The sequence below is a fragment of the Cyprinodon variegatus genome, unplaced genomic scaffold, assembly GCF_000732505.1.
Source record: "Cyprinodon variegatus isolate N-32 unplaced genomic scaffold, C_variegatus-1.0 Scaffold4, whole genome shotgun sequence".
Taxonomy (NCBI): domain Eukaryota; kingdom Metazoa; phylum Chordata; class Actinopteri; order Cyprinodontiformes; family Cyprinodontidae; genus Cyprinodon; species Cyprinodon variegatus.
In genome coordinates, this window is record NW_015150457.1 from 2,520,559 (window position 1) to 2,545,781 (window position 25,223).

The 25,223-nt window shown below is 37.0% G+C and overlaps 1 protein-coding gene across 5 annotated transcripts; it reads right to left on the minus strand.

Annotated features, from left to right (window-relative positions):
• Positions 1 to 335: 335 nt before the first annotated feature.
• On the minus strand, positions 336 to 24,024 carry snx9 (sorting nexin 9). 5 transcript variants are annotated; one of them, XM_015373086.1, is made up of 20 exons: positions 23,715 to 24,024; positions 21,591 to 21,677; positions 20,089 to 20,163; positions 19,155 to 19,286; positions 18,233 to 18,310; positions 16,254 to 16,416; positions 11,210 to 11,251; positions 9,992 to 10,124; positions 9,773 to 9,857; positions 7,103 to 7,228; positions 6,857 to 6,974; positions 6,632 to 6,762; positions 5,648 to 5,751; positions 5,446 to 5,549; positions 5,252 to 5,329; positions 5,020 to 5,096; positions 3,998 to 4,087; positions 1,814 to 1,928; positions 1,645 to 1,736; positions 336 to 1,503 (listed from the first exon to the last, which is right to left on the minus strand). In XM_015373086.1, the coding sequence occupies exons 1-20, from the start codon at positions 23,724 to 23,726 to the stop codon at positions 1,456 to 1,458; spliced, it is 1,890 nt and encodes a 629-aa protein (XP_015228572.1). In that variant the 5' UTR covers positions 23,727 to 24,024; the 3' UTR covers positions 336 to 1,455. The 5 variants fall into 5 exon arrangements, with proteins under 5 accessions (XP_015228572.1, XP_015228589.1, XP_015228581.1 ...); XM_015373103.1 differs by lacking the exon at positions 11,210 to 11,251 and having other exon boundaries at positions 9,992 to 10,118; XM_015373095.1 differs by lacking the exon at positions 11,210 to 11,251.
• Positions 24,025 to 25,223: the final 1,199 nt, after the last annotated feature.

Sequence of the window (25,223 nt, forward strand, 5' to 3'; positions counted from 1 at the left end):
CAAAAATGATAAGGATCCCTTAAAACATGTTTTGAACTGATAAAAATGAGAACATCCCCCTTTCAGTATGATGCTGTTTTTTGTCACAAGGCTCTTTGGTCTCAACTTCAAGCTGCACCTGATAGCAGAAAAGGCCCTTTCACACCCCCACCCCCAGAAGAGCACAGAAAACACTTTTTCCACCAGCTACCAGCTCATTTTAATGCGCCATCACGCCTACGCAAGAATCCCCTCAAGTAATTAAAAAACCCCTGAGTTTAGGGAGCAATAACGGGTTTAGAAACCATAATTGAAACAGACACAAATATGAATACAAATCATTGTTTAATAAATCAAACAAATTTTACTGTGCTTTAAATGACACTAAAAAGCAAATACTTCTATACATAAAATATCATAATGACAAGAAGCACCTGATAGGTCAAATAACATATATATATATCTCTATGTATTTTGTTAACATGATGTGACGAAGGTACAAAGTGAACAAGATTAGAAGCTGATTGAAAACTTTACCGTGAAAAGCGAAAAAAAAACAAAAAAAAAAAAAACATTCTACATGATATAATCTCTTCAAATGATAGACATTCACTTCGGAGCTGCAGCTGAACAGGAAACTATTTTTGCAATGTCAGAACACTGAAACATGAGTCAGTCTTTAATAATTAAAGGAGGATTAAAACAAATGATGAACCAAACCTTTGTTTCCTTTTTTTATTTTCCAACTGAGATGTTTCTTGACAGAGTGTGAAGTGAGGCGTTAAAGTAGGCCCAAAAAGCACCTCTAGTTGCTAGAAGGAGCTAAAAAAAAAAAAAGTATGCAAAGCAGGAAGAAGGTGGAGTTTCCCGTTAGCTTTTGAGGAAGCGCAGGATGAAATCGAGTAAGGCACTGCCAGCAGTGAAAACACAGAGTAAGGAAAGTCTGCCTTTAGCTTTGCTGCACCTCTGCTTTGGCCCACAAAGCTGATGTAGCAATAAATGGAATAAACCTGCTGTCAGCTGAGAAATATGCAGTAAAGCTTTTATTTGAGACTGAAAGTAGACAAAGACTTTGGTTTTTGTAGGCAGAATATCAGTGCATGACGGCAGATTACAAAGTTGCTGCTTAACTCAAGCAATGAAAGAATTCATGGCTGCTCAAAGGGCAGCCGAGCAGCTCGGATGTTGACATCCTGTGTTACAAGCTGTGGACCTTGGACAGAGGAAAAGGCTTATGTAAATTGTGTCGTACTCCATCCGTCAATATTGCCGTCAAAGTTTTCCTGCTCTTGCTCTCATCCTCTGTGCTTCAGTTAGTAAAAGGAAACAACAAAACAAGCTGGAACTGTTGGCATGGGCAGCAAAAGAAGAGATGGGATCAGACTACAAAGAAATGCAGAAGTGAAGAACATGACACAAGCAAAAGCGTTTTCGGCAGGATCTGCTTTAATTTTGTCTTGTAGCGTGAGAATGTTCTCACATTGTAGTGAACTGACTGTGAGCTTGTCTCAGCTTGGCAGCAATCTGGGGATTCAAAATAAAAATGTATAGGTTATAATTAGATTTTTCATTTTTTATTTTATTAATTATCTGGAGTCAATGCATCCTTTTTCCCAATAGGGAAACAATGCCAAAGTGTAACAGATTTAAATGAAATGCTCTTACCGTCTCATAAAACTTGACTTGCTCCTCCAGATACTGCTGCATTACCCGATTGTAGTCGTAGATACGGTTGCTATGGAAGTGGTTCATCTCAGCTGTGCCGCAGAAAAAAAGGAAAAATTAACGAGTTTAGATGGCACTAGATGACAAACTGCACTGTTGTAATTCTTACCTTGTAAAGCGTAAGACATGGTGCTGAGACGTTTCGCCATAGTTGTTTTGTCCTGAGTGGTGATTTTGTTTGCGGCCACCAGCTTGTCCCCTTCTTTCACCTTATCTAAAGCTGCCTAAAGGAATTAAATGTATAATAAATGGATCAACTTTGTTTCCCATCTTGTGTTGCATTTACCAGCTACTTATAAAATATGCATAAACATGCAGAACTCAAATCAAATTGGGCATGCTATTCATAAAATTAAAATGAGTTAAGTTTCCTGGAACAAACTGGGTACAGTTGCTAATGAGCTGACTTCCAGTGGGGCGCTTTTCCCAGAACCCTCAGAGTAGCTTGTTTGCAGAATTTCCATAGAACTTTCTAAGAACTAGCCAGCTTCCTTCTCTTAATTTCATGCAAAACTAAAAAGTAAAATTCAATAATGGCTCCAAAAAAGAGTGATTTCCAAAATTTGTTTTACCTAATAATATGATTCCGTTTTTAGACTCTGGAATTTTTGCAACACCTTTAATAAACCTTCCTCAGAATGAAAATATAAAGCTCAGCTGTGAAATAGCACAATATTTATCATCTATGCTGTGACTCCAATTGCACAGGCTGTGAAGCTTTACCTCTTGGTCACCTGATTTTGGAAGAAGTTGGGTTTTTAATAGATCTTTGCTCACGCTGCTTAAGATTAGTAAAAAGAGGTTTTAGCCCCTTTCTCATCCACTGCTTTTGAAGAGCTCAACACACAACAATAGTTGGGTTAAAAATGAAACATTCATAGTTTATTTCAGACATTTTCAATCTAATTTCATTCAATCCTGATCACAACTTTAGTTTTACAGTCAGACACTCCCAGTGTTAGCAGGCAGGTTTTTCTGCTTGTATACCAGCCAACATTTGTATTCACAACTGGGAAAATGGCGTAGGCTAACTTTGGTGATCCAAATGCGAGATTTCGCCTGAACAGTGAGGTTTACAGTGAAAAAGATCCACATTGGATGCTCCAAATATCTCCAAAATGCAGTCTGTGTGAAGAAAAACTTCCAGAGAGCAGCTGAAACATTAGATTTAAGCTGTAAAATGCTCAGGAAGAAAGGGAGGGCTGTGCATGTAGCTGATAGAAAAATAATAATAGGAGGCGTTCAATCAATAGTTATTGATTAGTGTTTCATTTATATACCTCTTAAATAAGGACCGGGGGAAAACCGCTGACTTTAAGCAGTAACCCTAAACCTATCTAAACCTTTAACCTTTTAAAATAGGTCAGGCCTACTAAAAACTTAGCTTAGTTTGGCTGTGAAGGTTTAAATTGCTACATTCCCAATAATACCATCTGGTTCTGGAATTCTGGATTAGAATTATCAAACATGTTATCAGACAAATTCTATATAAATATTGATAAAGTATCTATCAGGATATATCTATTTGTTGCCCAGGATTGGTGGTCCTACAGAACCTCCTGATGAGAAAAAATATCTGCTGCTGTCAAAGAGGAAAGGATACTAGGGGCGAGTATTGGCATCTCACAATACTTGGGTCACAATATGATATTGCAAAATCACTGTATACTGTGATATCTGTTTCTAGCAATCGAAATTACTTTTATAGAAAAAAAGCAAGAACTGTATATGTTCATCAGAAGGTATTGATCAACAAGTTATTTTGGTATCCATGTTGTTTGGGGTTTGAGCCAGTCCACATCTTTCACTTTGACTAGATATAGCGCTCAGTCATTGTTAAGGTAAATTCTTTGTATTTTCATTTTTTTAAATCAATATTAGGAACTGAAAGATCAATATATCGGGCAGTCGAAATTCACAATATATCGCCAAATCGATTTTTTCCCCACGCCCCTAATGAATACTGCAGGACTTGGGATATCTTTGGTGAGAGCTAGATGTAAAACAATTAATACTAATGCAGAACCTGTGGTATGAACTTCTAGTGTTCCTCAGTATCAAATGATGCTGAATGAAGTCATAATCAATTGAAAGTGTTATGAGAGAAAGAAACTACCGATAAGAACGTCCCCTTTTTTTCCTTCAGAAATAATATTTTAAATTCTCTCATTTTATAGCCATCCTAATCCAATGTTTCTGGTTCTGGGAGCTGCCTTAGTTGTATTTTTGTTTAAAAACAACCAGCAATAACAAAAAAGGATGCTACTTTTGTTGTGGTAAAGGAAAGATTTACCTTGTGAACTCCAATGGTATCCGGGAAGCATCCAAGTATGCCCTTATATTCATTGTTGGTCTCCATGAGGAAGTGAAGATCTTTCTTGGGCTGAAAGAAAAATAATAAGAAAAACATAAATGTAAGAAGTAAAATACTTTCCTACATCTCTGTGATAGAAGGAAAAACAAACTAAACTCTGACTCTGGAGGCAGAAGAAACAAGGAAAGAATATGATAAGAGATCATATAGGGAAAGTCTCTCAGATAACAAACGCACGGATTCAGAATGACATTCGGCTGACTGAGAAATTATGGTCTGCAAAACAAATAAAGCAGATATCCAAAAGGATGATCTGGTTGTACAGTAAGGGTAGGTGTGGCGACTGCATTTCTCAGTAACGTCTGACCATGTGAGGGATACGCTTTATCAATATCACCATTTTAGATCCAAGTAAGGCTATTAAAAATGTCACTAATCTACAGCCAGCATCTCTACAGGAGCATTGGCTGGAGCAAAACAAGCTTACCAAATGAATTCCTCCTCTGAAAGCTGCTGGGACATCAAACAAAGCCAAGAATTTACTTAATTACACAGAACATCACACAGGCTACAAAAACCCAACCGGTTTTTATTTTCTGCCTTTATATGCATCTGGGTTTGTTTTTTTTTTCAAATCTGATGAGATGTACAAAAAATGTATGCAGGAAATGTTTATACATAAAATGAACTGAGATGGGTGATAACAAGGCCTACGAGCGATTTTTGACATGTATTAACCACAGGAAGTTTTCCACTTCCTTGTTCATGTAAAGACCTAACCAAAAAACACAGGTATAATCCAAACATAATGGAAGATGGAAGTAAAATGTAAATAGATAATGGGAACTAGAACCGAACACTGACGTCTGCAACACTGTTCTGACACTTATAGAAGCTGCTGTGGTTTACACTGAAACTCTGCCAGCTGCAAAGTGAAGAAGTCTCCATATTAAGGTGACCTACTTTGTGAATAGAAACTAAGAGCTGCTAAAAGGCTTTACCTGTTCTGCCACCAACTGGGCTATCTCCTCGTACGTCTTCCCCGCCGTTGTCAAGGCATCGGTTAAAGTGGACTCACCTGCAACAGAGGAGAATTAAAACATTTCTTCCAAAGTCATCTGATTCTTTCATTACAGTTGCCGGGTTAGAAAAATGAATCTGAAACTTGCAGCAGGAGTTACTGGCAAGCATCTGTGGGAAAAATGAGTATGCTGCCACAGTCTGAGTGAATACCTTGGTATCCACTGCTGGTGAAGACGGAGGACAGGTTCTGTATGGCTTTTCCTATTCTCTGGTATTCTTTTGGCAGAGCTGCAGCAGATAAGAGGAAACACTCAGGACTAAAATATTTTTATGTAAGCAATCATTTCAGGAGTGAAGGTGTGGCTTGCAAACACTAATTAAGGTTTAGAGCTCTGGGAACCTACGTCCTGTGCATCTCTTCCAGTGCTCTTGTCCTACAGTGAGGATTTCCTTCACGCTGTCGTCCATTGCTTTGGTAAACTTACTGAACTGCTCACATTTCTGCTCCCTGGTAAAAGAGAAACACGTGTGGCAGGGGTAACTAAACGCACAGCAGCGACTGCTTTGAAGTTTTCCCCGTTTTGCACGGTAGGGTGTTTAACTCACACTTCTACAGGATCCAAATCCGGGGCTTCAGGCTCGATGGTGGAGAAGATCATCACTCCGACTGTCTCATCTTTCTCTGCTTTTCTCTTACCCATCTTCCAGTCCTGTCACAAACAAACACTGCAGTTTTGTTTTTGTTTTTTTCATATTGCAACTAAACTGCAGTGTATTTTACTGGGTTCATTTGTTGTGCAAAAGATTCACAATACACAATTTTTGATATTTCAAAGCAAATTTTTTAAAAACCTGAAAATTGTGGCATGCTTTTAAATTCCATCCTCGGTGGGATACACCAATATAAACCCAGTGTAACCAACTGCCTTTAGATTTAATCAAATTTGTACATTTAGGTAATTTGACCTCAACAATGTAATAACGCAGCCAAGGTCTTGGATATTTGTCAGACATTAACAAACAATCAGCACATGGCAACATGGCAGGAAAGTAAAAGAGAAAGTCCTAGAGAATCCTAAAGCAGGGTAAGGCTCATGAAACAATATGGGTGGAGCTAAGCGAGGTGCAATCCTTCCAGCACAACAGTAACCCTTAAACATATAGGCAGTGCTGCAACTGAACGGTTTCTAACAAAAAAAAAATCAACATTGTAGCAACACTCTATCCAATCCAATGGAGTTTTAGCTACTTTCTAGAAACGAAAGAGGAAACCATCGACATACTGTTGCAGCTGTAATTTCCTACCACACTTTACGGATTTCCGTTTGTAAAACTTTTAAAAACTATGAATAATGCTTCTAATAAACCACAAAGTTGCCACCTTGTGTAAAATTGTGTTCATGATTGTAGGTAGATCAAAGGGATATTATAAATGCTTCACTCTGGACCTCAATCAAATAATAAAATGAACATAAAAACAAAACGTTTATGGCTAACACTTAGTTTCCTCAATAAAATACAGTGAGTTTAAAAAGCTCAACTTTGCTCCTTCGCCATACATGTTGCTTAAAAACAAAATTGCAATCGTACCTTTTCATCTTTGTATGTGAGGAAAAGTTGAAACACCTCGCTGTTAGAAACAACAGGGTGTCGGCACATCCTGGACATCCAACCCTGCAACCGCTCCATGCGCATTTTAATAAATTCCTCCTCAAAGCGGCCTTTACAACATAATTAGATGTGTTTTTTTCCACATTAAAAACATTGCAACATACCACTTTTAATCATATCTAGCTGCTGTAATAATTAGCTCACCTGTAACCTGCTTGTCTGGCAAAGACGGGATGGGAATGGCTGACCCAAATTTATCCAGGAGTCTCTCATAAAGCCAGTCAAAGTGCTTGTACCTATGATTGACTGGGCGGTTTGTTGTCTGCAAACAAATAAAACATTAAGGAAAAAAAACACCTGTTGAAGACAATAAATGCATTATTTTCTAATGCTTACACATCACGAGGCTCTAGTTTATTATACAGTCAGGGGAAGAATGTGCAAACTTACATTGGGTGTGATTTGGTACTCTATGTAGCTCTTCAGGCCGTACATCTTGGACCCTTTCTTGGGATCAGCTACTAAGCAGTCTAACTGGGACTCTGGGTAGGACCACACCGGACCAACCTCACCCACCTGTGCATGAACACATTAACCTTTAAAATAATTGCTGTCATATTGATGCTGAGTGTAGTTTACATCTAAGAACACAGCATTTGATTAGAAATTAATCTGCTGATGTGTATGGAAGATAATAAGCTAGTGCCTCTGTGGGTTTGTTAAATCATACATGGTTGGTGTATTTTGTAAAATGTGAGAAAAAGCAAGAGTGGTGTGCACAATCTATTACACGGGCTGTATTTCTGACCATTACATCCTTTTTATGCATATTTTCCAGCTCCAAGCTGTATAGCTTAACATGTTTTGGATATAAGCAAATCAGCAGATGCGTGTTTGTGTAATGAGGGAAAAAGATCAACCACCTATATCAGGATCTGCATAATTATTAGGCATAGCTTACTTTCCCTCAGGCAAAAAAAATATTTTAAAAAAGTATTCACGTTACTCTGAAATGTCAATCATTTCAAAAAAGACATTAAGAGGGAGGCTGCACTCTTGAAACTGCCAAGATATCATGGCATGTGCCTAAATGTAGTCAACAGGGGTACAGGAAATGTCTTGAGAGAGAAAAAAAGAAAAAAAGATGCAAACATGAAGCTACCAGGAAGCTATTATCCTCCAGTGCTGTTATATTCTAGAACTACAACTGTTAGAAGTCAAGGCTGAGCCAAGAAATATCTGAGTTTTATGGACTGATGAGATCCCAAGCCCAGTGCTAGTTTTCAAAAGACACTTTTTCCAATTAGTGATACGTGAAAAAGTCTTCTGACCGTGGTTTTAATGCAGGATGTTTAGAAATATCAAGTAACTAAGTACAAATACTTTGTTACTGTACTTCAGTACACTTTTTAGGTATCTATTCTTTACTCTATTACTTATTTTTCTTCCTACTTTTGACTTCTACTCATTACATTTTCACACAAGTATCTGTACTTTCTATTCCTTACATTTTTTAAACAAACGTTACTCGTTACTCTTGGCTTCGGTTTAATGTTTCTAAATATTTATTTCCCGTCATGTGCGCCATCCAATGCAGATCATTGGCACAATCCACATCTAGTTAAAACTAGTGTAATTGGATGAGTCATATAATGCAAACACTCATTGGTTAGCTAAAGGAAATCATCAGAAGCAAGCAGTTGTTCTTCAAACTGCAAACGTGAATTATCTATGCTATGCTACAATGTCGGATTTAGAAAAAGATGTTGAAATGTCTGAAAGGTCGGACACAGGCGAGAGCGTATCGGGAGACGGAGACCAACAAGACCTCCCTAATCCTTGGCCCTATCTCAAAGAATCTTTTGAAATAGTCGCAAAATTGAGCTTTTAATTCATATAGTGGAATCTGGCTTTTTTTTTTTTAAAGGTTACTTTATACTTTTACACTTTAAGTAGTTTTTGGAGCACATACTTTTTCACTTTTACTTGAGTAAGATTTATATCAGAGTGTTTTTAAACTGCCGTTTTTAAAGTGTGTGCTTTTGACATCGCTGAGGATGATGCTCCATCACATACATGCAAAGTACTCCACTGTGGGGCCAGCCAGCATAAAGACTTGGCTCCCTTCCTCCCCTAAACCCTATTGAAAATATGTGGTCCTTCTAAAATGGGAGATTTGGGGTAAAGAAAAACAGTCCACCTCTTTGCACAGTCTGTGAGGCTGCTAATTTTTATTCAAAAGAAATGTGGCTATATTGGTCACTGATCTTTTAATGTTTTTTTTTGGTGTAAATTTTGAGTTTATTCTCCATTTTACAGGTGACAAGAAGTAAGTTAGATTTAACCTTTAATTTAGTTGGCGAATGGTTGCCCAATATATTCTGTACAATAAAAGTATTCCCCAAGAAAGGCACGGAATCTCCTCATCATTTTTATGCTGATGATAGTCAGATACATTTACCTATTAAAAAGAGAAATGCCTTTTCCTTTGCATACTTGCTGGCATTCCTTAATGACATCAATAGCTGGTTGTCTCCTAACTTTTTATATCCTACCAAGGAAAAAACGGAAGTGATGGTGTTTGGTCCCAGTAGCCTTTGTGAACCATCCATCCATCCATTTACTGACACGCTTAATCCAGAAAAGGGTTGCGAGGGGTGCTGGTGCCTATTTCCAGCAGTCAATGGGCGAGAGGCGGTGTACACCCTGGACAGGTCGCCAGACCATCGCAGGACTTTGTGAACCTACGTTTCAAATTTGGGTTTTAGGATGGACAGTGATTTTAAATTGGATCAGCATAAGCTCTGTAGTAAAGTCCAACTTTAATCACATCAGACAGTTGACCAAGGTCAAATATTTTCTTGCACAGCAGCATTTATTAACAGTAACCCATGCCTTAGTTACAACTAACACAGCATGAGACTCTCCATTTTTGTTTCAATTGCTTTTTATGTGGTTTATTTGTTTTCATTTTATCAACATATTTGTTTTACTTTTTAATGTTGTATTCATTCTTTCTTTTAGCTTTTCTTGGTATTTACAGCACTTAGTGGCAGCTGCAGTTGTATAAAAGGGAGTTGAAAACGAATTGTGAACCCAGTGTGAGTAGAGACCACCTACATATATCGACAGCTTGTCTTTCCCTTTTGCAATTTGTTTGCAAAGAAGGTAGAGCTCCGGACCAGACTTGGAGAATCCTGGAAATCTGTTCAACAAAAAGGAAACAAAATTCTTCTGATTAGATCCACCTGCTAAATACTTATTAGCATTCATCTGTAAACTGAATTATTTAAACAATTTTAAAGCCCGAAGTGCTAAAATTGACTTGGTAACACTCACTTATTGAGGGATATTTTCATTGAAGAAGCGTGCATTCCTCCTCTTTGTATTCCAAGACCATCCCCAGATTCTGATTCGGTGTAGCCAGTTGACTTTTCATCCCATTCATCATCCCACTCATCAAACTCTGCCCCTTAGAAAGATAAGTAGGATTAAAAGAAGACAAGGTTGCATTTATGCAGGTTTCTATGCATCTTGGGCACTGCGAACTAATGGCGCTTGAAATATATTAGCAAAGAATTATTCCTCTGCAAATATTCCCAACCAGGCGAGCCCCTTTTGAGCCCCGCTCTCTGGTTTAAAGGTCAGATTATCTGAATATATTTTAGGGCTTTCAAACGAAGGGAAGAAAAAGGGAACCAGGGAATAAACCAAAAAACTGAGAAGAAAGGAATCTGACTGAAGTGAGTAAGGAGTTATGAAAGAAAGGGAGAATAAGATGTCAAATTATGTTTGGAAATGCAAAGAAATGTTTTTTTTTACCATTCTCTAATTTCCTCCTAACTAACTTAAACACTCCTGAAATAATCAGCCCAATCCAACTAAATGTATGGACGTTAAAATATGAGCTCTCCCCTAAAGAAGCTCAGTATCAAACAGTGAGAGGACACTTAAAAAAAAAAAAAAAAATCTTTGTTTTATCTTTCAGCTCACAATGCTTAAGTAAATAACAGTAAATCTCAGGTTTAATTTCCAAAAATAAACAAAAATCCTGAGTCTGAATGCATTTCTCCATCAGACTCTTGACATGCAGTAGTATTTATATCAACTTTCAAACCTGTAGTCATGCGTAGTAAAACATTTCATCACCGCATACAAGCAGGTTGATATTTCACACCAATTTCACTTTTTTTTGTTTGTTTATGAGGCACGTCTTCTTTCATATATTAATCAGATATGAAACAATGCTTACTAATGACTGATACTTAGAGCTGGTTAACTTATGCAAACAATTTGATAGCTATAGGATAAAAGGGTTTCGAGCTTTAATCCTTCAGTTTCTCAGTAATCTGTTAGAAAAAAAACATGCAGTAGAAGAACAGACATCAAAATTCCTCCAAAATACCAGAAGGAAACCACAACCAGCACTCTACAATAACACAGCTGTTAATCAGTGTCAGTATGGAGCTTCAAACACGTGCTTTTGAATAATGTGATTGTTTTTATCAGTGCTTGCAAACCAAAATAAGAACACATCCATGAAGCCAAAACCGATACCTGTGTAATCAATAAGGTAAGGATATGGGTAGATGTCTTTGGCTGGCAGAAAGAAAGGAGGAAAGGCTGTTAATGTGTCTCCTAGGAGCTCATTTCCTCTGCTATATATTTAAAAAAAATAAGTATCTGGAGAATTTAAAATCCAGGTGGAGTCATTTTGTCCCTGTGAGTCATTAGTGAGGCCAACTTTTCCATAGTCTGGCAAAAACAGTGTTATGACTCAACAGGCTGCAGAAACACAGGAGAGTTTCACAAGAATCTAACTGAGGGGACAGCATCCAAGAGTTAGAGTCCTCCTGCACAGGCCTGCATGACATCTCCTGAACAGACACAATGAGTGGAATAAAAATACAAATGGCCTTTATTGATCCACAGTGGGGATATTTACACGTCCTAGTAGCAAGTCGATTATACACAAAGCATACACATATACACTGAAGTAAAAAAAACACCCCAAGAATAAAAGAGTGTGCAGTGAAAGTACATCTGCAACAGGAGAAGAAATGTCTTAGCAGCTTTTTGTTCTGAAATAGCACAATAAAAAAAACAAAGAGTTGTGCAACTAAAGAGAGCATAATGATTTATTTATACAAGACTACAAGAATCAACAAGACACTGAAAAAGCAGCAGACATGTAAACATAGAGCACAATCATTATAGATAGATATAGTTGGAAGAATGGTAGAAAAGTCCTTTAAAAGATTAATTCATTTATCATGCAGCAGGGATCATGAAGAAATGGGGACAATATAAGAAGGTCGCAAAGAGGCTGAAAGCATCACTGGGGGAACTGCAGGTATTTCTGGAACAATATGTTCCTTTATTTTACTGTATTTGTTTTTTTTCCAACACTTATTATCTAAGGCAAAACCCTCACAATTGAAAGCTATATGTATATATATAAAAAAAAAAAACATGAAGAGGGTTGTTTCTTTCCTTTTTTTTTTTCTTTTGAATTACAGAATATCAAAGAAAGGACTAAAAAAAAAAAAATCAATCAAGGATAATTTTACCAGAAGGAATAAAAAAATAGATTAGAACCAAATCCGACAGAAAATCTTTCCAAAACCCAAAGAAATTTGTGGACAAGATGTTAAAAAAAAAAAAAAAAAAAGATTTTGAAACATTTTAAACGGTCGAGTGACAGGATATTGCCAAACAAACAGGAAGGGAGGAAGACTAAAGGCTCACATCCAATAGGTGCTTCAACTAAGTAGGTGTGCTCATTTATCCAACTTGGATATCGCAGATATAATTTTCCTTCATAGATACTCGCTTCTCATTATATAGGAGTCATGCCGAATCAAAGGTAATAGCTTAGCTTATTTATCACCGATTTATTGTTTCATTTATCGCCATTTTGTTCATCAATGTCTAGAACAGGAGTCGACAACCCAAACTGCTCAAAGAGCCATATTGGACCAAAAAAACCAAAAACAAATCTGTCTGGAGCCACAAAAAGTAAAAGTCTTATATAAGCCTCATATGGCAACACAGGCTTTAAGCTTATTAGCCAACTATAAAAAAGGACTAGGTGGGCTTAAATATATATTAAGCATTAATGATTAGATGTTTATCCTAGAGCAAATGTCACATAGTAGCATGAGAGGTGAGGGAAGAGCGGTGAACGCTCTCAACACATGGAATTCACCACGCGGTTTAGGTTTTGTTGCATTGATCTACTCCTTAAATCAGCGCTCCTCTAATTTATCCAGAAGTTCTGCAATCACAATTTTTCCTCACTCGGCTACATATTTAGTTAGCCTTCCCTAGAAATGCCAAATTACTCTTTTTATTTTTTGCAGGCAATGCTTCTGCATTGTTAAAGAAAGCAAATGATTCACTCCATTTTTCTTTGAATCCTCTGTTCTTATCAGTTATCTTCCCTTTTTTCCCCTATGGGATCAATGGCCTGGGACACACCTGCCACTTTGCCTGCCTGGCACCGTGCCACCGCTGAAACATCTATTGCAGGCTATTACTGCTTTAAATTTATTTATTATACTAATTTTTGCAGCATATGAAAACAAGCAAAAATCTATTTTCATAAATAAAAAATAAAAAAAAAATCCAGGGAGCTGCAAAGGGGGCACTAAAGACCTGCGGGTTGCCGACCCCTGGTCTATAAGATGTATGCGCACTATGAAGAGAAGACTTCTCTATTGTGAAGAAAACGAGCATGAAACCAAAAGAAATATGTGATTCAAACATCTGAGCTTCAGATTTGGAGACAGATTTACCCAAAAAAAAAAAGGTACCTTTAAAGTTGTGAGATGGGATCTGACACTGTTCTGATCAACAAATGCAGGAGACGTTAGATTTCAAAGGCGCTCTACCAGATGTTGCAAAAAATGTAAGATTACCTCCACATGCAAGAATAAAGAGCTTGTAATTTATCACAGAGAGGAAAAAAAAGGTTTTTTTCTCAGAAACCTATATAAACCTGAAGGTTATCAGCTGCTAAGGGGTTTATAATCTGCTCCTGGCTCAGGTCAGGAAAGAAGTTTTATTGGATTCACTTCACTAAATATGCACCTTTAGTCACATGAACGTCACAAGACTGCATTCTTCTACTTAACTGAATTTAGATGCTTTGTTAATAGTTTAAAGCACATTCAGGTGGGCAGTTATCTGGGATCCACATGAAGTAAAAAATGCACCTATGGGTCAGATCTTAACTGATTTTATAACAAGAAGAATAAGATACAGTAGGATAATAGAAAAGAAATGCTTCATTTCTCGTAAGGGGAGTGAATCATTTTAAATTGTTCAAAACAAATTAGTCATATTAAAAAAATTGTAATTAATCAACGTTCAAAGAAGATATTTAAATCTAAGTGTAACATGAGGATCCAGCAGAAGCTTCATATTACAAATCAATGGATTATAAAAATTAGACATTATTCTGAAAAGCTGTAATACAGTTTTACTTCTTTCTTTAAAAGGCAATGTTGGACACCTGTTTAAGCCAACACCAAAGCCACACTGCTTTCCTGGATGAAATTATGAGAAAAATTTAGGAATTCATCCAAGATATGTGGAACTGAACAAGTCTGGTCCATAAATGCCCACTGCAGGTTTTATATTCATACTTTTCTAACAACTGTATGTAATTATGAATACCATGGTGATTTCCAAACAATATTTAGGGGCAATATTAGGTCACCATCTCTGTTTCCCAGACACAAATACGATTTGGTGCAAAATGTTCACATCAACCCTTGATGGAAAGCAATAGGCATTTTCCTCTGCAATATCCCTAAGGCATGTAGGGGCAAAGGCCCTGATTTCTGCTCTAATATCCTTTGTTCTAATGAATCTGAATAAAACTAAATAATGTTATTTGTTACTTATGGTGGAACCAACCCAGCAGTGAAATATGGAGGGCAAGATTTTACCGTCGGATGACCCTCCAAACTCAAGAAACCCCACGTATGACGATAATAATCTAGTGCTAGAACTGTTTTGGTCTTACAGTCTGTTGTTGCGAGCCACACAACAAGCACAGCACACCAGACCACACAAGAGCCGATTCGGATGCTTGATGCGCATTGAGCAAAGAGTGTCACTATCTGATCTGTACCCGAAGCACTATCTGAAGCATCAGCTAATTGTGCAACCAGAAATTGATTAAGGTTTCCATTAAATTATGTAATGAGGGTACTAAAAGTACTTACTTCTATCCATAATAGTGTTGCACCGATGCCAAATTTTGGCCCCGATACCTATACCCGATACCTGGCTGTACAGTATTGGCCGATACCATCTGTTTGAAATTGATGTGTGTGTGTATATATGAAGATTTGCATACTACTTGGATGTAAAATAATTGCCCTCATGGTTTTGTCAAGCTGCTGCCTTTCTTTGTGAAGCAGGAAAAAGACGAATACAAAGTGAATCCAGTAGAACTTTTTATTGCCTACCTGGAATGGGTGACAATAGTTGAATAAACTTTTTGCTCTAAAAATTATATTGGTGCCCTATTTAGAAGTGTCCTGTAAAATGCGCTCACAAATTCAGGGAAATTCAGAAAAGAAAAACATCCACTGTCTTTTCCTGTAAAACTGAAAAGAGTAACAACCTTAATCCTGTTTTTATTCTTGTTTTTTTTTCATGTTTTTTTTTGCTGACAGCTCTATGAGGCAGTGACTGTCTCCCAACCAGCTAGAGTAAACGGTTCCCTGACTGGTAGATGCGCCGTGTCTACCTGAAAAAGTTCAGATTTTCACACTTTAATGAACACGCTTGATTCAGGGAACACCAGGCGCGACAGGATACCAATCCAAGACAATCCAACAGGTCGGATGTCTCCAATTTGTGGTCGGAGGGGTTCCAACATTCTACCAAGAAAACCTGAACACTTAACACACCAGAAAGGGAAGGTCAGTGCAGAAGTGGTGACGGTTATCTCCACATGTGACAGACACCCCTCCACCATGCAAAAGTGAGAGATGCATTTCTCAAAATAGATGGCTTCATGAGGAAAACGTTCTATGGTGAAATGCTGAAGCACAATTTCAAGCATCAGCCAGGGAGCTAAATATTCAGCACAAGTATCTCTTCCAAAATAAAATAAGATAAAAAGTAGCTTAGGGGGAACAAAGAGTGTTTTGCACTGAGCCATGATTAAAAAATGATCGTGCAAAGCTGAAGAAGTGGTCCAGTTAAACCATTTATCCATTTATCACATCTAGCAGACTGCAGCACGAAGCTCCTGGAATGACAACTGTATCACTATGTATGCAATCTTCACAATTTAAGGTATTTTGGTGCCTTTAACTAAACTAAAACAAGATGCTTTTTCTAACATGCTTGAGAAATTGTACACAAAACAAGGATTATCTACTATACTTCAGATATGATCAAATATTTAAAATTTGCCTTCTTTCATGTAAAATCCCACATGAACTCTGAGCTGAACGTAAAGTGACGACAACAACCTGTTAAACACACGAATAAACTCTGAAATCATAATTCTAACATGAGCTAAAGCCTAGCTTTGCACAGCTGCTGCTGAAAAAACAAACTTTTTTTTTTTTTTTACCTGGTCCTTGGTAAGCCTGAGGGTGACCCTGTGATACAGAGCCCCAGGGGTCGGCTGCACTCTTCCCAGTCTGCGTGCCCTCTGGATTAGACGCCCAGTTGTTGTTGGAGCCTCCAGAGGGGTCTGCATTCCACGCTGACCAGGGATTGTTTCCATTGCTAGCCTGGGAGAGACACACAGAGAAGCTGTGAGGGATGAAAGAAGGACTGTGATGGTAGAGAGGCGAGAGGACAGACTCCGTTTCATCTGGAGCTGAAGGTATTCCTAAATCAACATGCCTTTTAAAGGTGGCAGAGACCTTTCCTGTAGCGGGGAATGCATTAATAGATAAATCAGCACTGACTGCTTGGACTGAACTTGCAACTACTTTAAAGAGCAACAAATGAGATTAAATGTTGTAGATTTGCAGATAGGTTCATGCTCAGATGCCTCTACTGTCACTAAGGCTACCATGTTCTCACAGCACTTCTAAGCTCATGCTGCTTAAACTTGCAGATAGAAGCATGCAACAGTGTCTGTGTGGGTGCGTTCCTTTGTGGGCTCAAATTTGCATAATGCTAACCAGACTCTCAGCTGACTGAAGACTTTTACTGTAAACTGGTGCAAACAGAAACAGTCACGTGTTCATTTTTCAAAATGGAGCCTGTTTTAGTGTTGTTATGGGACTGCTCAAAGGGAGTCATTTTTATTAATCATTCAGAATGAAGGAATTTAACACTACTGCTACCATTTTACTTTATAATATTTTACTTTTCAGGCAATGAAGGGCCTCAGCAAACAAAAGAAAAACTGAATATATGAGTAAGAATTGTCTCTTTTTTTATCCTATTGATACTTTTGAGGTCTAGCAGAGATTTAAATAAATGTAGGCCATATTTAACACAGGATGTGAACAGAGCTGGCTGTAAAAAAAAAAAAATAAAAAATAAAAAAAAATAAAAAAAAACCTTGTTCCTATTTTGTCTTTTATAATTATCCTTTTACTTTATTTTACTGTGGATCGTGGTGCAATACACAGAGAGCTCTCATTCACATATGGGCATACATGGCTGTAATGTTATTCTTGTAACAAAAACAAATAGGTATTGTTACTAATAATGAAATCAAAAGTTTCCCCCCAAAAAGTATCAAATAAATAAACGTGCAATAAAAAGCTCAAACTGTCTATTTTTCAAACTTGTTTTGCAATAAGCTAAAAAAGAAAAATGCAGAAAAATAGTTCTGTTTCCCATCTTGAAGGACTTAGGCGATAAAAGTTAGAAACAGGAAACCACAAATATTTATATATATATAATTGATATCCAAACATTGTGATTATGATTTAATGTGAGATGCATCCATATTTTCCTAACTCCAGTAATCCTAATTTATAATCCCGATGCTCTTCTAACACTTCTACTGTTGTGTGGCCATTCACTGAAGGAAGACATTATCAAACATGCTGATATGTTATTGGCATGCAAAGTGGAAATGGAAAACAAATACTGGATGGCACATTTGGTATATCTATTAATAATATTCACTCTGACACATCAATAACATATGTTCTGTATTATTTTGCAGTAAATTATTTTAGTAACATTTCAATGAGAGAAACTTGGAAAGAAAATTTCAACTGTTGATTTTTTTCTTTTTTTTTGCAGTAAACATCTTTCCAAAATCAGTCCGGTCTTCATTACAATAAAAAACTGGGTATTTGAACATTCTTTGAGAGGGAGGCAGAAGATCAGAATCAGAATCAGGTGCTTATCTAATAAACAGTTCTGAATCTAAATATACAGTGAAGGTGATGATTTGTTCGTCCATTTTTCAGGTCTGTAGTGCAAGTTGAAAGAAAAGGGTGAGATCATGCTTGTTTTAAACAGCAGGTAATTGTGTCAAAGCAGATCAAATAGATGACTTAGGGGTGAGAATTGTTGGAGGCAGGAGGGCTCAGAATAATGCCTCAGTCATGCTCTCAACCCCCAAGTGGCATTTACCTCCTCGGGGGACGGGAAGAGGGGGGAAACTGGGGTGTCTGGGGTTTCTGGCTCGGGACTCAAAGCCCCAGACTCCACCTTGAGGGGAATAGAAGGTGAGGTCAGTACAAAGAGCCTATGGTGCAGGTTAAAACTGAGCAGAGAGCTGGGTAAAAGTGCTGCTTAAATGTTTGGTCAAGGTGCAAAAGCTGACACATTTCCTGCCGTGCCTCTTAAACGTACTGCGCCCCAAACTTTTTCAGCAGTGTGCATCTGTTTGTGGAAGTTTCTGGCTGTTAAACACAGAAGAACCCATCGAGCCGTTTCCTCTCCATTCTGCATTACTGAAGCCAAAAAAAAAATGTGCGGCAGTTTGAAATATCTCTTGAAGCAGCTGCTCTCACTTCTGCATCTGGATCTGAATTTGGTCAGCACTCATTTCTGCTTTTTCCTTCAACATCACTTCATCCATCTGTGTCTTCAAAAAACACCCTGTGAATTATTATGTTTTTTTTTGTGCAGTTTTTTACGTTACATTCACATATTTGAAAGTATTTTACTGGACAGACCAACACAAAACAATAAATAATTGTGAATCTCTGTCAAAGGGGAAAAACAGGAATATCTTGTCAGTTGTTGGAGGGACAAGATAAAGCTAAATACGTCAGAATCCTGTTCAAGTCAGAGCTAGCATGATAAGGTTCAGATCAAAGCATACTATTGCAACTGAGTCACCAGACAGGGCTAGAAATATTCTGATACAGAAAGATTCAGCTTGTAGAAACGTTACCCCTAAAACTAATAGACACTGGTTCAGGGGGGCTAAATAACGTATAACCTTGAAAAGTTCAAAAGAAAGAAATACTTCTGCATACTTGAGTTGCAAAAAAAAAAACAGGAGTATTCAGATCTGAACCAGAATCTTGGCAGCTTGGCACATTACCTGGTTTTGTGCAGGTGCTGATGCAGGTGAAAACGCATCAAAGACAGAAAGGTCCGGATATGCGACGTTTCCTGCGTTTGAAGGCGGTGCTGTGGTTGCTGCTGCTGGAAATGCGGGAAATTCCTTATTGAACTAGAAATAAAGGGGGATAAAAAACACCACAAAGCAAAGTCACAATAGTTAAAAAAAAACTACAGAAAAATGAGTTATTTCACTACATCATCAAGTTCCCCTACGGTAACCTAATCATCTTCTTAGCTCTCACTCCTAGATTTTACCACAGTGCAGTACTTGTCTCTTATTTCTTTCTCAAGAGATTTCATCATAACACTTAAACGGCTTCTTTGGAAACAGACGGCTTGTGTTTAATCAACAGCCAAAACATGAATTTCAAGTTTGATTCTCATCTGTAAGTTTTTAAGAGGTGGGCATTAGATCAGAAGAGCCCTGGAGCAGCTGGGGAGGTAACTCAAGGTCAGACCAACTTTTTTTTCACAAAGAATAGCGAGTCTATGAATCTCTAACATACACAGGCTGTACTGCAGAGAGTTCTTAACCACAGGAGGCTAAGCAGCTACAACAGCAGAATTTACTTTAATTTAGAGTCTGACTGTCTTTAGAGTGAATCATATCTACACTGGAGACAGAGTAACCGGATGAAGCTGGACCCACACACTGAAACATTTTAAAAAACACACTAATCAGCAGATCCTAAAGGAGGCACATCCTGTTGTGATTTCAATGTCAGGCGAAGCGACAGCACCGAAGTAAGCAAACTCATCCTGGTCTCTGATATGAAGGCAATCTATTCACACTGACCTTAAAACAGCATAGATCTGCCTTTGTTTTAAATATGTTGGTCATATATTGGTTGGTTGGTCATATATTCATATTAAAAAAACACTCTGTTTGTTATTTGCAATTTCTGGCTTACCTCAATGTAATCTTCAGGCACCAGTCCGACCTCCCCTCTTGAGTTCTGTGCTTCAATCCAACCGCCTCCAATATGCTTAGGAAGAGAGTCAGCAGGACATTAGTACAAACAAGCAAAGAACCTTTAAAGGAAGATAAATGGAGAGTAAAGGCTCTAAACCACCCAGGTTTGCACATGGAGTTGATTTTCTAACCAGGAAACAAACTTTCTCTCCTACATTGGCAGAGTGCTGAATGTTTCTGCTTTTGGTCATTTTACAACAAAAAACTACAACATATTTTACTTGCAACTTTGTGTAATTTACTACCTCAAAGTAACGTTTAATGTCACAGTTAAATAAAGAATAAAAATGGCTTCTTTTTTTTTTTCATTTTTTTTTAAAGCCTGATACTTTTAAATCTATCAATTTTCCATTCTATATTCCCAAGAGTACAGATCAACAAAGAAAATCCTAAAGATAAACTAGACAGGTCAGGGAAAAATCTGGATTAGGAAACAAAAAAGTAATTTCACCCTGGGATTATCTAAATATTTTTGATTCTGATACCTCATTGATGGGACAGGTGTTGTGAATAAAACGGTGCCCAGCTTGAAGGAGTTCCTGTGTGTCTCTGAATGTGTGCATTGATGACTGAAAGACATCTTCTGCCTCCATTTATCTGTTTACTACAATCTGTTGAATTCATGTTAATGTTTATTTAAAGAAAAAAATTGGAGGGGGGAATATAAAAAAAAAAAAAAAAGTAATCAACCAAAACTTTTCGCGACCCCCATGTAGTACCTCCGTGGACCCCCTAGGGGTTGCAGACCCCCTGTTGAAGACCTCCGGTATAAACAATCCTTTCAGATTAAGAGCTGTAATTAAAGCAAAAGGTGCTTCAAAAATGTATGGCTGAAAAAAAAAAAAACGAACTTCAATAGTTCATTAACTCAAATATATTTAAAGTTTGTGGTTGTAAGGTAAAAAAATAAAACACAAGCTCTAGATGTCCAAGGTCTATAAGATTAAGTGCTAGAAGGGAAGCGCCTCTACAGCCTGTTTATTTAGCAGTAGGGAAAAAAAACACCCAAGTCTTCCTGATTCAGTTCTCCTAAACTTGGATTAGTAAACTATGTAGGTCACCACAGAGTAAATGATCTTTGAACTGTTGGCAAACACACACTAATGACATCATATTTGTTCAGTCATTTGTTCCTCTCTGGTCCTTTTTTTTTTTTTTTCCTTCTGTGTGTAATTTATTAGGAACGCCACTTAAACACAGGCAACATCAGATCATGTGATTTTGGTCTATACAGCTGAGTCAGTTTTCAACACTAAAACCAGAGTGTGCTTCTTACAGGCGTGCAGATATGCTTTTCACTAAATAACCCAAAGAATAACTTCTTCCTATGTGTAAATCTTATAAACCTGAGCAGAACTTTAACACTCGAATGTGTCAAGGCTTTTAATAGGGCTATTTTATAGACTATTCTAAGCAGATAATGACCGTATTCCTTTTTACCTGATTAGTGATTGTGATCGTCTCGCCTTCTTTCACTGTCAGCTCATTGTTTCCAGGCTCAGCGGTGAAGTCATATAAAACCTGTGCCTTAAAACAAACAAGAGAATAACCAATGCTGTTTAACATCAATGTGTGTTCAGGACATTCAATGACCCCTATGGCAGGCTGGCAGTTTTGAAGGAAAATAGTGGTAAATAAAAACAGGCCTAACTAGTTTTTTCAGCCTAGTGGTGTCTCTGATCATTACCTGATTTCAAGGTTTATCCAAACAAGGTCAAGAACCTTCATCATTATTAGCATACTTGTTAATAAGACCTAAAAAAAAAAAGCTTCCGTTTACATTTTGATTAGGATCGATTTAGTTTTATCACTCATTCTTTTCAACATTAGACCTTTCATCAATATGAAAGCAAAAAAAAAAAAATCTACAAATTATAAGCCTATGACGTTAAATTAAAATGTGCTCTTTTAAAGAGGAATATTCAAAACACATATTTAATGTACAAAACTAAAACTTTAGGCCCGTTACTAATGATGAGTATCTGCCCACATCAAAAGAGAGAAGCCGGGCTGCTTTGGGAATCGATTAAGTTTGTCCAATGGGTGCCTCCTTTTGGTGATTTTCCAGCCACATTAAGAATAATTGTCTTGATGCCAAAAAGAGCCCAACGGATTTTACTTTCACAAGTGGAGCAGTACGGCTATCGCAATAGTGTTCTGCTTGATTTATGCATATAAATTGCTTTAATATAAATATATAGACACTGCAATGTAAGTAGAACAGGAAAGGAAGAGCAGAAGAAAGGAGAAAAGATAAAAGAGGAAATAAAAGGGAGATGATGATAAAACATCCTCAGCTGCTTCATCACCTGCAAAGAGATGTAAAAAGTACAGCACAACCAACGGATATAGTATAAGATATACACTAAAGTAGCACCTCGATACTGTCACGTTCCCTTGATTTATAGCACTTTTAATAAGGTTTGCGGAAAAAGTCGGACCAAAGTTTAGTCCATGTTTATTTTTGGATTGACTAACCTACACCTGTTACTGCATAATATGATCAGCTAACTCACAGGCTTTATGTTGTAGAAACTTAAGAGCATCCACCTCTCATATTAATGTAATGCTATTTCAGAACTATCCTTTGTAAGCTTTAAGCAGCAGGTCTTTTAAACAGCCTAATGCAGGCAGCAGATAGCCTGACTAACTCTCTAGTTAATATCCACAGGAAAGAGTATATAAAAAAATGAAACCAACAAAAAATTTTATTCTACACCTATGTATAAAAAATAAATGAACAAAAATCAAATATCGTAGCCAAATAATCAATAAATAGCATAACATTTTAGAATTTGAAGGAAAATTGATTATTGAATTTTATTGAACTTAATTTTTTTTAAATGAAAAACTTTTCTGTTAAGAATAAGAAAATAGCAATATATCACAGAGATATATAAAATAAACTTGTTCTAACTGAAGACTAAACTAAATCAGCATTCAAAGCATTTTTCAGCTTCATTTATGTAATCTATAAGCAATTATGATATTTGTGACTTTTTAAACTGATTATATTTTAGCCATAAATCACTAATAAATAGACTATATTAAATTAAAAACAAGAAATAGGTAAAGCACATAAAGAAGTTAAGATATAAACATATCAAACATTTGATGAATTGAACATACAGTAATATTATTCTTATAATGATTTTTGCCAACGTAAGATTAAAAATACTTTAATATGATATATGTTTAATTTATATATTTTTCATGGAAAACTAAAACAAAAAAACTGGGATATTTGTCATCCTACAGCTGCATCCCGAAGACTACATTTCCCATAATTCAGCAGGAGCAATGACCCGCAATGGGGAGGCTGTAAAATGTCACAAGACAGTTTCTTTACGATACATATTTTCTGTTAACCAAAAGTAGTAATTTTTTCCTCTTTATAAACAACTACGCGTTTAAGTAAAACTTTAAAAGCGTTTTATTTGAAATGTTTAAATATTTACAGAAACACAAACTAAAACATAAAAAAAAACAACTGTCAGAGGATTCATAGGCAGACAGGGCCAAGACTAACAGCTGTACATTTTTTAGAAGAGTTAACATTCTTACCTTTAACGCCATTGTGGCTGCATTGATCAATCATTACAGAAACAGGCCCTGTTTTTTTTCAGGTTTCCAGTCCTCAGCTGGTCATCTCCCCCCGCTTCTCAACTGCTTCTAGACGGAAAAGCTCGACAAGTCCTCCTTCCCCCGAAAGCCGTCGCGAAACGGTCCTCGACAAACGATTAAAAACTGTTTAAAGTCTTAAAACGACAAAAGAAAACCAGGAGAAGTGAAGCGGGGTCTTGTTCGGATCGAAGGAGCCAAGTTTGAACCGCGCAAGAGCTGCTGACAGCGCGGAGGGAGTGACCTGAGATAGGGAGAGAAACCGGAAAGGTTTTCCAAATCCGATATGGCTCCCCACAGAGAAATGAGCTAACTTTCAAAACAAAAATAAAAATCAAATAATATAATAAAATCTTGGTTAATCAAAAAAAAAAAAAGCACACATCCCTCCTCCCCCACGGCAAAAAAAAAAAAAAAAAAAAAAAAAAGTATATATATATATATGTGTGTGTGTGTGTGTATATATATATATTCTTCAAATAATTATTAATTATTAACGTATTAGAATACTTTAAAACATGGGTTGTATCCCCTCTGGTTCTTAGTGATTGTCATTGCTGTGAACTAATCCTAGTACATGTTACAGGCAGAAACTGTATGCAGGTGGTTCCTGGGTTTAGCAGTGGTTCGGCAGTGACCTCACCCATGTTCACCCTGAATTGCTTTTTCTAACGTCTCCCCCTGCTGGACTAAATTTGACATTACAACGTATACTCAGATTATTTGAGAAGGTGGTGGCACTATGGAGGACCAATCCTGCCATAATTAAAAATAAATAGAGAAATAAATAAATGCTCCAAAAATATATAAGCATACAATTAATTCCCCCCTAAAAAATACTATAAAGAAATAAATGTAGGTAGAAATAATTAAATTATACATTGAGACATAAATGTATATATCTCTTTTATTTAGCTTCTTTGTAATAATTACCTTATTTATTTATTATCCGTTATGATCTTCAACTTTATTTATTAATTACTTATTTCTTTAAGTATTTATTTATGTGCATTTTATAATATTTTTGTCTGGATTTTTACCTTTGTTTTTTTTTAACCCTATTTATATCTTCCATGCTATTTATTTCTGCCTGTTGTATTTACATTTCTGTATGCATTTCTGCCTCCTTATGCAAATGGGTGTGTCTTAGAGGGTCACCTTCTGCCCATTGGTTGGTTAGCAGCCACCGGCCACAGTCACAACAAACATGGCTACCTACGATGAAGCTGTCAGTGAGCTGAGACATTTAGCAACTGTTTTTAAAAACAGTGCAAAGGTTATTAGTTTTGACTTTATTATTTTTTGTTTTGATACTCTGACAGACCGTGGGTTTCAGTTAGCAGCACACATGGACAAAGATGTTGACAATGTAGTTTTTCAGTATCTGGAGGAAGCGGCCCATCTTTTTAACTCGGTCACTAACGACCGCAGTGAAGTTTGTGAAGTTTGGAT

Coding starts and splice junctions, on each gene's coding strand:
- snx9 (XM_015373086.1), bottom strand. Junction 16,417..18,232: donor TCTTCCCGTCCCCCGAGGAG/GTAAATGCCACT, acceptor TGTCTCTCCCAG/GCTAGCAATGGAAACAATCC. Junction 6,763..6,856: donor GCCAGACAAGCAGGTTACAG/GTGAGCTAATTA, acceptor TATGTTGTAAAG/GCCGCTTTGAGGAGGAATTT.